The following is a 16,799-nucleotide window of genomic DNA, read 5'->3' on the forward strand; positions in this document are numbered from 1 at the left end:
GTATTACTTATGAAATCTCCAGAATCCCACTTTGTTTTCTGATAGGCTACGTCTTGTCCTCTAACAGAGAACAATTTTAACCTTCAATGTTATTTAAGTTGCAGAGCTTCCGTTGGGATGCACAAATAATACAGCATTACCAATTATCTCTAAACGCACAATATCTCTAAACGGTGAAATGGGTGTAAGTTTTTTCTTTGTGAACTTTGTAATGTGTTTTCTCTAACATTTTTGTTTTCTTTGAAATAATATTGATCATAAAATAAAACATATATGTTGTACTAAAAGGGGATTATTGTAAATATACCGACTTTTCACAGAGAATGGAATCATTTCACTTTCCATTTAGTGACTTTTGTTTCAACCTTTGGCAACACTGGTAGCTACCTAGGACGCGTTCGCTGAGGGTGGCAACGCATTGGAAACGCATTCTCGAATAGTCAAAGCATTAGAGTTGCCACCTTTCAGTTAAGCCTAAAGTGGGGCACAGTTGTCACACACGTGTAGTTCACTGATTCTACGAACAATAGATAGAAATATAATCATGAATGAAAATTTAAGTTGAAAAGAAAAGCATGGCAGAGAAAACTCATCGCATCAGCCAGTTGGTCGTTAGTTGAACAGAAGTTATGTATATGAAAGTGGATCTCGTGGTTTTGCTTTTTAGTCATTCATAAATGGATATGGCCAAAAACCAGTTTTCTTTAAAGGATAATTATTTTTTTCTTTTTACAATTTGTTTTAAAAAAAGAATAAAATAAGGAAACATATTCATACTTTCCCCCCTATTACGTCCAATATTGTGAAGTTTTAGTAGAAGGAGGGACATTTAAGAGGGGGCGAGGCAAGTCACCTGCTAGATAATTAAATGTAGGCTTAAAATACGGAGTTTAAAATCAAATCAGAATAAAGTATTGCAATATTTTATGTGTATAGCCCTATAAAAATGTATATAAATATCTCGCCCTTACCGCCTCCCACCTGTGGATCCACCAGTGGACATCTTTTAAGAGAGCTAAAGTTGTATCAAAGATAATCTTTCATTTTTCCTTAACGTTTTTGCTCTGTCAGGATCGAATATAGAATCCGGAAGTAGCCCGACTACGGTATACAGTTTGGTTTTAATACTGAGAAAGCGGCAGAAATGGAATCTAAGCTCTTACGGCATTGAATGCATATCAAGAAATCGTTTCTCCTCAACTGTTACTGTATATCGGGAATAGTTTTAAAAACCGCACTGAGAAAAATCCGTTATTCGGACAGCGGTACAAATATACGGTATCCTTATGTTTACTACAGAAATCAGTACGGAGCATACGTTATCCATATCCTACATTATGTACTGCCTTTAGATATTAAATCATGCCGTTGCAGGATGTCTGACATCTAACAATGTTCCAGATACCACATACGGACGCATACGTATGTTACATACGTCAGTTATGTATATGTTACATACGCCCATCTGTATGTGAGATCCTGACCGCCTATATAGAGTTTTATCGTTTGTATCGAAAATATGCTTATTCGGAACACTTGTACGGAATGTATGTATAAAATATAATTTTTCAGTTATACGTTTGCTGTACGTTAAGTCCAAAAACTACAGGATTTACACATGTAACCTACGTTTTTACGTACTCCACACAATATATATATATATATATTTTTATCAGTGCGGAAGAAGTAGATTTTCAGCACTTCGAGTTTCAATAGACGGATTTGGCAGGGATAGAATCTATTCTTGAAATACAGGCTTTAAATCAGGAAATCGTTTCGGCCTATTCTTTTTACAGCTATCTGTCGACATACGGACGCAAGGACATTGCAGTTCTTTAAGACTTCATATCCTAACTTAGAACACAGTTCTGGAGATCTAAAATGTATCTAACATAACTTCGATATTAAAATATATCTGTGAACACACTACATTCTAAAGTATTGATGGTAAGTACACTACTGCTTAATTAAATATAATTTTACTATGTATACAATTAAGATGGTGTGAGAATCCATATTTGATTTGACAATTGTTTTCACAGCTGACTACCAACCTGATACCAATTCTGGAGGGCCAGGATTTTCTATCGAGGTTGTTTTCCCTAAATTCAAAGACTACTACTACTAAAATTTACCGAACTACTGTTAAATTTACAAAAATACTACTAAAATTATAGAACTGCTACTACATTTACTAATCTACCACTGAAATCGCATTATTATTATTATTATTATTATTATTATTATTATTATTATTATTATACAAGCTTTCCCTGGTATCTGTAGGACATTTCTGAAATTAAATCACCTACATATTGTTTTATGGTTCGATTCCAAAATATTTCAACTACTAGTAAATTAATTTCACCGGAAGTGGCGCTTAACATTATGTTCTCCCGAGCCGCGCATAGGATTAACAATGCGTAATGCTTCTTTTTCCTTTACAACATGTCCGGGAATATCTTCGTTCCTTTGGGGAATCCCGTGCGCACGCGTTTTCAAACATGTATTTGTCAATAGAACAGGTATGAGTTTCTAAGTGATGTTTTTAAGATGTATTGTTTCTAAGCTGTCGGCCTCTGAAGTTCATATTCCCACGCTTTCGACATTCTGTCATTGCTAAACGGGACGGAATTTCCCCCATGTTCACTAGGACTTTTTTGCTTCTTTTAGATGTACTATCATCCGTCCAAGTTTGTCCACGTAGTTACCGTTCACCCTATATATATATATCCTGACCAAATTTTTTAAATAACAGTTTTCACTTATACTTCCTCACAACTAACTTTCTTCAGGAATTATGTCTTAGTAACCCGTATAGACCCTATGTTATAGTTCAGTGGTAAAGCTAAAAGAAGGTATGTTGGACCAAGTTCTCCTTCTCAGAAATGGTCAGGTTCCTACTACGCGCAATTAACATATTGCAAACCATACTATAGTTGATAATTAAGTACTATGTGCTATTCAGCACTCAAATTCTATAGCAACTGCAGATAATTCATGAAGTACCAGGCCCATGTCTCATATAGCTTCGCTGCTGATCGGGACGTTAAGCTCAAAATCAACTCAACTCATGAAGTATCAACCTCTGTGCGATGAAGAAGGAATTACTTACTATAATAAGTACGGAGTGTAATGTTTGTTATCTCTCTAATTGATCAACTCCCAGAGGCCAATCCGCTTAAGCTAGAAATTTAAAATTTGAGTAGGACATAGGATTTGTGATGTAAGATTTCATTAAGACAGAATTTTTCGGAAATTCGACGGGAAAGAGGGATTGCATTTATTATCTTAAAATGGCCATATCTCGGAATCTCTAAAAGTTAGAGACATGCAATTCGGTATTTGGCCCTCTCATTTAAAATAATGAGACCTGTGAAGACCATGGAGCATGAAAGCTTCTCAGTTATGGCGAGTAACCTGCCAATAATGGCAAAATACCTATGATGATAACGATGAATATCTCTTATGGTCCATTACTCACTCTCTTAAATTCAACAACATGCATTTCCGAAAACACATCAATACCTATTTTAGAATTTCCACAATAGCTCTCATCTTTAATACTCACTTCGCGGGGCGCGTCCTTGATTAAAACGATCAAAGTTATAGATTTTTTTCAAATCTAGAATTTAGCTTTTAACTAGGATAAAGGTTTCAGCTTTTTTTGCTCGACTCCTTCTCTGCTAAGGATATTCATGAAACAAGATTTGAAACTGTCTCGTCTCGAAAATGTACTGTAAAAGTGATGTCTCGACTCGAAATATGTATATTTGTCTATTGGAAGAGCTGTGTCTCGGCTCAAATTTTGTCACGAAAATTCTGTCTGGTCTCGTCTCGTGCGCCTCCTAAAAGTTGAAGACATATATTGAATGATAACATACCTTGTGTGAACACCTTTGCTGTTGTAAAAACGTAGGTATCTTTCAATCGCAAAAGGAAAAAGATAATCGTATGCAAAAGAAACTCTCTCACGTAATAAGACGGCGATTTAAAAAAAAAAAGTTTCAAACGAAGCATTAAAATAGATGATGTGTCAGAATACATTTTAAACACACTGCTTTTCATTATTAAGGTGTTTCTAAAAGATGAGTACAGACTGCAATTAGCCTATATATCTGAAATCGTCAAATTCCTAGGGGAAAAGAATACAGCGATTTTAGGAAATTTTTTCAGTGAAATGTCTATTCCATTTACATAGTGTTGATTATATTCTTTTCTTTTTTTTTAAAAAAAAAAATCGCTCTCAAACAGGTGGTGGTTATACTGTTTATTCAAAGGTAAATTGTTAACTTCCGTTTTCACAGTCCAAGGTCTGTAAACATGATTTGCGTGAGAATGCCGCAGCTTCCGACATGGAAAAGGCCCTCATCCGTTACAATCTCACTTTATGTTTTGAAACGCAGGAGATATCAATATAATATCATATTTACACGAAGACATTCGTCGCTGTTTCCTACAGTAGTCGTAGTTTATGTACTATAGTGATTTAAATGAAAATGTGATGCACCAATGTGCCTTTTTATAATATATTTTATTGTGTTGAGCGACATTTTTTTAGTATAGACCAGCCGTTTGCAATTAGATGCTCTGTGACTTAGCAGTTTGTAGCTCCAATTCTTAGTAAACTACATAGAAAGATCAAGGAACAGACATAAAACCTGGGATTGAAAACTGCAATGATGACAGATAAATAAAACAAATCAGAAAAAGTCGATGTCGTAGTCGATTTTTTTTTTTTTTGGCATACGTGTCATACCTGTGAATCCACGTAATAGTGCATTTTCAACCAAAAAAAAAAAAAAAAGAATAAACTCCTGGCGCTGTAGCTCTTAGGGGGGTTAAAGCCTTCCAACTTTCTTGTGGTATTCATGCTTTTGGAGTGATGTATGGTTAGCTTATCGACTCCCTCGCTGTTAATGGTGTCCTTCTAAACCAGAGTTGACTACTTCTGTCTTTCAAGCAGCTACCCAGTCGTCCCCACTACGATATATTAACGCCGCAATCCCAACTCATCTTTCTTCGAATCAAACCTTAATCTCACGAAAAATGGTATTTCTGTGCGTCCAGGACATTAGTACGCCACCAACCATTCTCCTAAATTAAATCCTCCCCTACCTTTTTCCACGTATTCCTCTCAGTCACTTTTCCGATAGCAAAACCGTGCATCGATATCATACGTTGGCAGGTTCCAAATAATTCCTGTAGACTTCCGTGACACTATTTAATACTTATAATAAAAATAAATACCCGTACGTTATAGGTAGCTAAAGTAAATGGTTACTGATCTACCAGACCGTTTCTAGTTGGGTTATGAACGGTCAGTACATTAGGTCTCATTTCTGCTGACATGAGTCACCATATTTAATACCGGTATTTCAGCCAGTAATAGATTGACACTACAGAAACGCGAGTCTTACTCTGATGTTTCCTCCAGAAAATACTTTAAACATGTTTCATTTTTTGATCCTCTCCCACCGGGAATCGAATCCGGGACTATGTCACTAAATCATCAGAGAGAGCTTCAAAGTTGTTGCTATATCCAGTTACACAGTCCGTCCATCAGTTGCACTAGAGTTACAAGAGATGTCTGAATCAAGCGCTGCTAAGTAAACGAATACATAACTATTACTAAAGTAGACTTGCGGTTGTCAAACGACTGCAACCATTTGTCGACAATACGAGAAAATAAGAGCAAGATATGCTTTACCATGTTAGGAAATAGAAGCTAGGTCTGATTGCAGAGCTCATGCAAACGTAAACGCAAACTCTATTGCTTTTCTTTCCATTTTTACATATGAATTCTCTAAAGATATCAATATATGTCTTAAGTAGAAGAGCAAAAGCGCTGTTTTCCCCAAATGCTACTTTAATACATCAAAAGCATTTTCAAGGTGTGTAAAAATAGGCAGTTTGTGCTACAATTCGTATTAAAGGATTAGTCGCGCGTATTGCCATGGTTGCTAACTTGAGAGAAAAGTCACCAAGTCTAGGGGATTCTACTTCCAAAATATCGACAAAAAAGTAATGTTTCTGGATTGGCGATTTTTTGGTGACTTTTAAAGATTGATTTTACATCTTACTAATCTAGCTTGTGCTACGAACAACTCATCCTTCTGTAATCAAGCATCATTTTGTTGGAACTAGTTCTGATTTTGTATCTTTCATGCATGTTCGTTGTGCGTCTCCTTTTGTTGGTTTTAATAAGCGCAAGTGACGACGAGTTGGGCAACTATACAACGTAGCCACCCTTCCAAATTCCTGTTTTGCTTTCTGTTACTTCTTGCCCTCTGACGGAGTACAATTCCAACCTTAAACATCGTTTAGTTTGCAGAGCTTCCGTTAAGAAGCACAAGTAATATGATAGATACCATTACCGACAGCAAACCAATTATATTATTAAAGCATGAGTTAAAGTAAAATAGGTGTTGGATCTTTTCTTTTTAGGATTTTATTTACTGTACATATGTTTTTATTTTTTTAAAAAAAATCACATAAGGTATAGACTTAATAATGACAATTGTTTAAAAAATAAGTTATTTTTTTTTTGTGACTTTTACCAAAAATTGGAGTCAGTTAAACCCTCGTTTAGCGACTTTTTGTGTCCACGTTTTGACAACATTGCGTACCGCCTTTTATGTGGGAGAATGAAATGAAAAACGTATCCACTATCAGCAGGAGCGGATCCAGGACGGACTTCTGGGGGGGAGGGCGGTGGGTTGTAATACTGCTACTTAGAGCTACTTTTAAGAGCTCCAAACTCTGGAATGGGTTTTATTTATATATAAAATAAGAAAGTGTCCTCTCCTGGTGGGGCGATCGCCACGATCGCCCCTTTGGATCCGCCCCTGACTATCAGTAAGTTGAAAATTAAATACATGGAAGTTCGGTGGGATCGTAATTCTGCAAGTTATGGATTTGTTAAAATATCAAATAATACTTTCAAATATCTAGAATCAATGTTAAGAGACCAAAACCGCATCCACGAAGATATTAAATGACGACTGAAAGCATTAAATTCCTGTTATTATTCAGTTCAAAATCTTTTGTCGTCGCGAATTCTGTCGAGAAATTTGAAGCTGAAAATAGCCTATATAAAACGTTAATCATGCCTGTTGTGACGTATGATTTCGAAACACGGTCGCTTACTCTGACGGGAAGAAAGCAGGCTGACAGTATTTGAGAATAAAATCCTGAGACGAGTATTTAGACGCAAGAGGAATGTGAATGTAGAATATCGAAAACTTCAAAACGAACAAGTGGATAATTTATACCGTTTACCAAACATTGTTAGGGTTATTAAGTCTAGGAGGCTCAGGTGGGCAGGTCATGTAACTAGAATAGGCAGGAACGCTTTTAAAGTCTTAACTGGAAATCCAATCAGAAAAAAAAAAAAAACATTAGGGAGACACAGGCGCAGATGGGAGGACAATATTAAGATGGATCTCGCAGAAATAGAAACAAAGTAGAAACTGGATCCAGATGGTTAAGGATAGAAGTCAATGGAAAGGTTTTGTGAACGCGGCACTGAACCTTCGACTTCCATAACCCGTACAGTTAGTTAGTTATCGGTAGATGCATTTTGTTTCAATACGTGCACAGGAGAAGCATCCATATACATGGTGACTGAGTTGCGGTATTTTCAGTTCAGAAGAAGTCCTCCTAGACATTAGGTACTTGTCCCACAGTTCCACTAACCGACAAATTCTGTGCAGGTAGAAATCAGTCAGATGCTAAGCGAACCATTCACTTATTGCATCCTGAACCACAGCATTACCATGAAACCAACGACCTTTTAATGCCTTCTTCAGTGGACCGGCGAACACACTCATCCACTGCAATACGATTGTGATCTGTGGCAACAACATGAGCCTGACCGGAACGGGAAAGATTGTTTGTCGTTGTTCGACCTGTGCGAAACATTTGTGCCCAATTCATGACGATCGTCTTCAATATACATACGTCTGAAAGGAACGTTAAACTCAAAATCAATATACATACGTCTCCATAGATGTCCTTCATCCGATAGAACATCTTAGCCAGCTGACAATCAGCGGTGCCAAATCTATCATAATGATGTTAGATCTAGCACAATTTGCATGTTTTTAGCATCTAGCATCTTGCTTTTAGCATCCTGCTCAAATCTCGCATAATTTCAGCAAGTTTATCAAAAAGCCGCAAAACCTGGAGATGAGAAAGAAGTTGGTCGTGGGAAGAAAAAGAACGGCAGAAATGTATCCTCTTCCATTGATTCATACAGTCGGTAAACCATACAGGCAGTCTTATTGTTCGAAGCAAGTTTGAAACCGAAGGAGATCATCCCTTTACCGATGACTTTAGAGAAGAGGAGTGGGAGTAAAAACAATTTAGTGTTTCTGAAAATGAGTTAGAAGAAGAGTTTTTTTAACTGAGAGCCTAAAACTGTCAATGAAATTGATGCATCACAAGAAAAATAGCCAGTCAAAAAAGAAAAACATCAGAAAGTACAAAAAAAACTTCTAGTTTCCAGAAGTTTTAATGTTTATGTTGGAACCTCAATCTTTTTTTTTTTTTTTTGCTTAAATTAGGAACAAAAAAGGGAAAATAATAGAAAGGCCTTTCTACATCCTGAGTTGTTATTTTTAATTTTAGAGATTTTTTCTTTAAAACTCATGAATTAGTAATTATGAGAATCTAGCATAATTTGATCGAATCTAGCACAATTTCGATCAGGTTTTGGAATAACTCCGAGCTGTGAGTCTGGCAACGCTGGCTGACATCCCCCTGCACTCAGAAACTGTTTGCTGATTCTACTTGAACGGATTTGGGATGGTGACTGCCATGGCTCAAACCTTATTCGCGGTAAGACAGGAAACGTTTCACAGTGTTTGCTACATTAATGCCATATATATATATATATATATATATATATATATATATATATATATATATATATATATATATATATATATATATATATATATATATATATATGTGTGTGTGTGTGTGTGTGTGTGTGTGCCACTACTATGCGAACCACTACAACAATACAATCATGTCATCGATTGTTCCTACCAGGGATGCCGAACGGGTTTAATTTGGACACTTCTCATATTACATGAAAAATGTATTTATTTCCTTAAGTACAATTCATTTATATGTGAAATAACAGTAGCCAAACGTTTTTCCGTGTGAAATGCTTTCCTGAAATAAAATAATTTCTTGTTTCTATTGCAGCGCACAATGGGATGTTCTCCTAGCCATGGTTGCCTACCAGGCCATCGACGAAGTGGGCCAGTGATGCGAGACAAAAGTGGATGCGAAGACATTGTGTTGTCCGGGACGCAACTCAAGTTCACAAAAGAACAATTAATTCGCCTTAATCTGCACTTTGCTAGGCTAGAACAAGACGGGCAAGTAGGTGGGTATAAATAACTGGGGTCTCATTTAGCTAAGTGTGTTTCATTTCTTGTACAGCAAAGTTAAGACTGTAAAACCTTTTCTACCCAAAGCATAGGCCTGACACACTAAAGCATTATTGTCTCAAACTCCCAAAAGTGGTTGTTAGATTTCAACAATGTCTTATGTTTATCGTAGTTTACGCAGAACTATTTTTGTGTATTTAATACTGGCTCAACTTTGTCCCCTCTCCACTTTTTCCCCCTGTAAATAATTTTGATACCCGGACATCATAAAGTAGCAGCTAGTCCTAAACTGTGGTAAGAGGTTGAAGCTGAAATTACGCCTTTCAAATCCGGAGATGAAACCTAAAATAAGTGAAGAAGCAATTGCTATTAAAAATTGCCTAGCATAATACAAAGGCAACGGGAGTGGGGACGGGGTTTTGGAATTAGTGTTGCCCACGAGATAAGACGAGATAGACTTTCCCTGACAAAACACGAGAGGAGACATACTTCTTTCAATAGAAACAGTGCCTTTTTTTTTTTTTTTTTTTTGAGTTGAGACAGTTCCACTATGACAGTCTCGCTGACAACATCATTCAGAATGAGAATAAACATTATTATCATAAGATTCGAAATTATACGTTCAATTCTCAGAAATGGTGGCTCAGTGGTAGCGCTTGAGATTGGTGGTTCGATTCTAGCTTACGCTATGTGGGCTTTATGATGGATAAATACCATGTGCCTGGGTTTTCTTGGGCTTCTCCCGTTTCCTTCCACTTTCTTCGTTCCACTATTTTATTCATCATCATCATTACTGTCTGCTTTAGCCTATAGGACATAACCGTGGGACGTAAATCTAAAAAAAAAAATCATTTCATTTTCAATTCTCAGAAGTAAGAATTCATGTCTCTTCCAAAGCAAAGAAAAATGTCCATTCTGAATTTCTTTAACGACTTTTTGGATCAAACGATCAAATATATTTCAGATAAAAGTTTTCTTGTAGGCCTTATATCTAGAGAACTACACATAGTGTAGCCAAACCCAAACTATTACTTAACTCAGCATGATGTGCTTATTTCATGAAAAAAAAAGGAAAAGAAAAAGAAAGAAACCTACAAAAACTCAATTTAGGGACCGTTCAAAAATTTTGTGGTCCCTGCACATCCTGATATAATTCCAAAGACATTTTAATTTGCAGTTATTATAATAAGACTATAAGAATATGTCAAACATGCTACTCTCAGATTATTTGGCAATCAAATACAGATTAGTTTGGTGTTTTAATTATTTTGGACTAAAAATTAAATTATGTACTGCAATTTTGAAATCAAGCTTTAGCACTTGAAGAAAAACTAGAATAGAAGAATTGCTATATGATGCCAATATCAGGTGTAGTCGGGGAACGTTTTGGTTTGCGTGGTAGGGGAGGGGGCTAAGACGAGTTCTTGCCCCGAGCGACAACTACCCTAGTTGCGTCGCTGAGGAGGAGGAGAAGAATTCATTCTCTCGTTCTTGATTGATTTCATATCCGATTATTGGGGATGATTGGGAAGAAAAAGAGCCTCTTACAGCATTAAAATACCTTGGAATAGAGTTTAAATCGGGAAAGAGGGGTTTACCTTATATTAGGGGTTAAATTATTTGTTCATTCCTGATTGATTTTTATCCCAAAAACTGAGGGCTGCGGGAAAGCCTCAAAGAAAAAAAAAGCATAAATTTTTATCAAAATCGAATAATTTTTACGAAAATAATCGTGGAACTTGTTTTAAAAAATGGGAGATGGGATAACTTATCTTTTTATTGTTCACTGATTTTAGATCTATCCGGAGGGGGATGATACAAAAGTCTCAAACAAAATATAAACCATATTGCGTCAAAATCAAACGTTTTTAAAACTAAAATTTTCGTGGAACGTATTTTTTAATGGAAGTAGAGGAAAGAAAGTTGAACCTTTCATTCTTGGCAAATTTTAACCCGAAGCTGTGGGAATCATCGGGATCCATTGAACAAAGTATAAACTTTGTTTCGTCAGAATCGAATAAGTTTTACGTACTTTCTTCAAAATTATTTTGTAAATATATGTTCAAATATGCTTTGATTCCCTTTACCTCTTTGTCTATAGTGGGTTGCAAACTTAAACAATAGGCTTATTACGTAAGGTTCGAGGAAGACACACACACACACACACACACACACACACATATATATATATATATATATATATATATATATATATATATATATATATACCAAGATCATTAAAATTGTATACACTGTACGAGAGTTATCATGGAACAGACACACTTACGGACGGCAAACAGATACGAATGGTAGAGGTTCGCTACGCTCACAACAATAATGATTTAATTACATATTTAAAGTGGCAAGAACAGCGGCATAAGTAAAAAAATACATCTGTATCCAATACCAACCTCTCTCTCTCTCTCTCTCTCTCTCTCTCTCTCTCTCTCTCTATATATATATATATATATATATATATATATATATATATATATATATATATATATATATATATATATATATATATAAATGAAAGTCACTATGTTTGGGACTTTGTACCTCTTTAACCACGAGAAAGATCTCGATCAAATTTGCCACATAGATGAGGTTCAGACCTGGGATGTTTTTTTTTATCATTTCACTTTGATCTTGCAACTTAGGGGAGGGGGTGCGGGAGATATTAAGAATGATAAAAAATGACCGATATTAGTGTTGAAGAAGGGGAGGGGATATATAGACAGGGTGTTTCAGAACAACACCGACAACGTTTGGGAGGTGATTCCTGACACCAAAATAAGACGAAAAGTATAGACCAACCTGGGTGCACAAATGCTTCCTTTCGGACATAGTCTATAGCATCAAAACTGAGACCTATCGTAGTCGGGTCAAGACTTTACTTAGGAACTAATATATGCTCTATCCAAAAATATTTGTTTCAGAATCCTAAGGTACTGACGCAACAATTTTTGTACAGGCAGTTTGGTTACGGGCATATAATCTGAAGTACTCACTAACTACCTCTATAAAAATTGTTGCGGAAGTACTGCAAGATTCTGAAGCATGTATTTTTTGGATAGAGCACATATTAGTTACTTAGTAAAGTCTTGACCCGACTACGGTAGGCCCCATAGTTTTGGTGCTATAAACCTTTAAATTTCATTTTTTTTTCATGTTTTCGGTAGCCTATAACTCCGAAAAGAAGCATTTGTGCGCCTAGGTTGGTCTATTTTTTTTTTGTCTTATCTTGGTATTATGAATCACCTTCGAAGCGTTGTCGGTGTTGTTTTGAAACACCCTATATATATATTATATTATATTATATTATCAGAAATGATCGATATTAGTGTCAAATCCTTAGTTTTTGGGGTCGCTGAGACGAATAAGGCCACTTCCGATGCCGTTTAAATCCAAATTCACCCCACAACTTGAGGAGGGGGAGATATATAATGAAGTTGTGCATTTAAAGTTTTTATCTCAACTCAGCGAAGCGGATAATGAACGCTAATATGAAGTATAACTAACTAACTAACTAACTAACTCTATGGCCTATGGAACCCGGAGGTTCAATGCCGCGTTCACAAAACCTTTCCATTGACTTCTATCCTTAACCAACTGGATCCAGTTTCTACTTTGTATTCCAATCTGTGCGAGATCCATCTTAATATTGTCCTCCCATCTGCGCCTAGGTCTTCCTAATGGTCGTTTTCCGATGGGTCTTCCAGTCAAGACTTTGAAAGCATTTCTACTTTCTTCCATTCTAGCTACATGACCTGCCCACCTAAGCCTCCTAGACTTGACGACCCTAACAATGTTGGGAAAACCGTATAAATTATGTAGTTCCTCGTTATGAAGTTTCCGCCATATCCCCATTCCCGTTCCTCTTGGGTCCGAATATTCTTCTCAGGATCTTTTTCTCAAATACTTTCAGTCTATGTTCTTCCCTCAGAGTAAGCGACCATGTTTCGCAACCATACAAAACAACAGGCATGATTATCGTTTTATATATTATAAGCTTCAAATTCTTCGACATAATTCGCGACGACAAGAGATTTTGAACCGAATAGTAACACGAATTCCCTGCTTTTAGTCGACAATTAATTTCAAGTATGGAATATAAAACTCGTAAATGTTGAATATTGTACATAAGTACAATTATAAATTATCGTAGAATCAAAACAGAATCATATAAAATAAAGTAAAAGCAAAAGCACTTAAATAGCTCTAATCATCAAGAAAAGATTTCTCTAATACTACAAATAAATGAGTAAGTATAAATTATATATAAAATATAATAATAATAATAATAATAATAATAATAATAATAATAATAATAATAATAATAATAATAATAATAATAATAATAATAATAATAATAATAATAATAATAATAGTGACAAAAGAGTAAAGTTATTAGAATCTCTGCATGCACTTCTGAAGTCTTTCACTCACGCAGTTCTTGTAGATCGGAAATGAAGATGGAGTTGCGGCTAGATCTTTTATTTCTTAAAGTTCTTTAGTTTTTCTGGTGGAAATTGGATTCGAACTTTCTTCTCATCCCTTTCGCTTGCTTTGGCTTCGACCATTCTTCTCTGACGTCAAAAGAAGTATTAAAAAAGAAAGAAAAAAGAAAAAGACTAGAAGGCGGCGGAAATGTCCTAATTTCCGAAAAGAAAAATCTTCGTTTTTCTATCTTTATTTGTATATATAACAGTTTGATTCTGAAACGAATATAGGAAAGCTCCGAAACAAAATGCAGCAAATGTCATGATGTAGAATTACGTAATAGGAATATAAGATACGTAAAAGCATTTATATAAAGAAAACATGAAATACGATAGCATTCTCCATAGGATAAGAACGAAAAAGGGAGGGAATCTTGGTAATTACGAATCTTAAGTTGCTTTGGCTTCGGAAATAATTGATAAACGTCTGCTCGAATATAAAAATGTCGATCCACATCCGTATCTGCAGATATTGAAATAACAAATATGTAGGACATGTAATTTGTTCTACATGACTTCAAAAGTATTTGTTAACATTAAAAAAAAAAAAAAAAACGATATTATTACTGTGCAACGAAATAATGTCCAAAGGTGATGCATATACCAAAGATAGGTCTAAGGCAAAATAAACTGATAGAACATAAATTCTCATGTGTAGTTTTTGAGAAACTCCACTTTTTTTTGCAAACTTTAAAATTAGTGATATAGGGTAACCATGCCACGTATTAATGTGGAACTGATACTAATATATACGAGAAGAGTCCGAAAATAATTTTCTTCAGGCGACTGTGGACATAAGTGGAGATGTAAGACCAAAAATAGCATGTGACACTAAAGATCAGACATACCTTTATTTTCCGACATGAGTACCACGTACATTGAGACATTTGTCATACCGGTCTATAAGCTTCAAAAACTCTTCCAGAAAAATTCAGGGCTCTGCATACTTTAGAAGTGTAGAACAGCTTCTGCGACTTCAGCATTGCTTCCGAAGCGCCTGCCGCCGATCGTCTCCTTCAAAGCCAGAAACAGATGGAAGTCACTGAGTGCGAGATCCGGACTGTATGGTGGATGGGCAAGGCGCTCCCAACTAAGAGTTGCAATATGGTTTATCATTGCCCTCGCTAAGTGTGGTCTCGCATTGTCATCCGACAACAGAACACCAGATGTGAGAAGGCCAGGTCGATTATTCCGAACCGCTCGCACTTTCTCCTTTGATCACGACGTCAAAATGCGCCTTCTTTCCACAGGTACCAGGCTCAGACTGAGAGTCTCGTCTCCATGTCGCGCAGGCGTTGTGACGGCGCCATCTGCAGGATCACGGGCGAACGATATCCACTTGCGTCTGGGTGTGTTGCGCGTGAAACCATTGCTGTTTGCTTTTCTGAGGAAAACGAGAGGGGAAACTTATTTTCGGACTCTCCCTCGTACACATATCAAGCTTTCTATTATGACACTGCCATGATGACAATACACAGTACGCGGGTTAATGAAATATACCTCAAAATTATCATTAATTCTAAAACTTCAATTTTTTCTTTAACGATGTGCAAATATGGGTCAATTGCAGACGCACACATATATTTTTTTTTGTTGGAAAAGGTCCAAAGATTTTTTTTGGGGGGGGAGCTCCAATAAGTTTATGTAGTACTAAACCACTGTTATTCTGCACCTCAATAGACGATATATAATTGTTAATTACTGTCACCTATATTCTCAGAACATGTGATAGAACTAGATTATATTTTATACGGAATGGAAGGTGTAAAATCAATTTTTTAGACTACATCAGTAACTAATCACTTAAATAAGGATAGTTATGTTAAGACAGTGTAGGATGTTAGTCGGGTTACCAAGATCTTTCGGGGGTCCGGACCAAGTGGATTCTTGTGGGTGCGCCAGCGGTCGATTGTCGACATCAACCTGAACAATATAACATACTGCGGGCAAGGGCTCGGACCCTGGTGGGCCGGGGGGCCCGGCCCCCAAGCTCATGTGGGCCCCCTATTGTATTTATGTATATACAATATTTGGCATAATTTGAATGCAATTTATCTTAAAATCCTCATATATGTGCCTGGTGCATCTGAATGCCCCCCCCCCCCCAAAAAAAAAATTCAGAGAAATCGGCGCCCTTGACTGCGGGTTAAATTTTCATCAGAAGTTTTCGAGAAGAATGAATATTTATTTAACTAGTAAGTGTCTTTCAATTGATTCTTTATATTCCGTTGAAGCAGATTATTTATTTATGCCCGTAGCCTATATATAAAATAATAATTATAATAATAAGTTAACTAGAGAATATTTTTGTTGTTAGCCTCCTCCGAAAAGCGACAGACATGCTATTCCTAACAATAGAGTACACAGAATTTCACCAGTGGGTGCTTCAAATACCCAAACTCTAACTTCAGGACAACACGCGTTTGACATTATATCCAAGCGGTCCATATGAGAAATTCTGCTTTAATTACCTTTTTTTGCACACCCATATGAACAATTCTGTATAACGCCAATTAAAACTGGACAAAATTCATGATGCAGATACAAATTCGAAATTTATGGAAAATATACGTACAAGGTCCTCTTAAAATGAATATTATTTTGTGACAAGAAAATTCTCAAAGTAGTATTACCATATCTGTCAAATAATTTAGGAGCAAATCGCTTAAAAAAAAAAAAGAACCTCATTACTCATGTAATGTAAGCAACTTTGACAGCGCCGCTCACATGAGCATTAATTATGACATAGGCTAAAAATTAGTGCTGCTAACAGTTAGTGCTGACAATACCACATTGAAACATAACTAGCACTGTTTAATTTATGAAAATGACGTATCCAGGGGCGTCATTTCAGACTTCGCTTGAAATGGGCAAGAGCACTACTGACTGACAT

At 36.1% G+C, this 16,799-nt stretch overlaps 1 protein-coding gene across 1 annotated transcript in view; it reads left to right on the top strand.

The window, feature by feature from the left end:
• LOC145671014 (uncharacterized) overlaps positions 1-16,799 on the top strand; it is a 115,629-nt gene that overhangs the window by 17,965 nt on the left and 80,865 nt on the right. The window contains exon 2 of the mRNA XM_081739658.1: positions 9,217-9,400. Coding sequence (XP_081595784.1) covers positions 9,223-9,400 — 178 coding nt within the window. The 5' untranslated portion in view covers positions 9,217-9,222. The remainder of the gene's footprint in view (positions 1-9,216; positions 9,401-16,799) is intronic.

The sequence above is a fragment of the Thermobia domestica genome, chromosome 15 (genome assembly GCF_964235325.1).
Source record: "Thermobia domestica chromosome 15, izTheDome1.hap1.1, whole genome shotgun sequence".
Lineage (NCBI taxonomy): Eukaryota > Metazoa > Arthropoda > Insecta > Zygentoma > Lepismatidae > Thermobia > Thermobia domestica.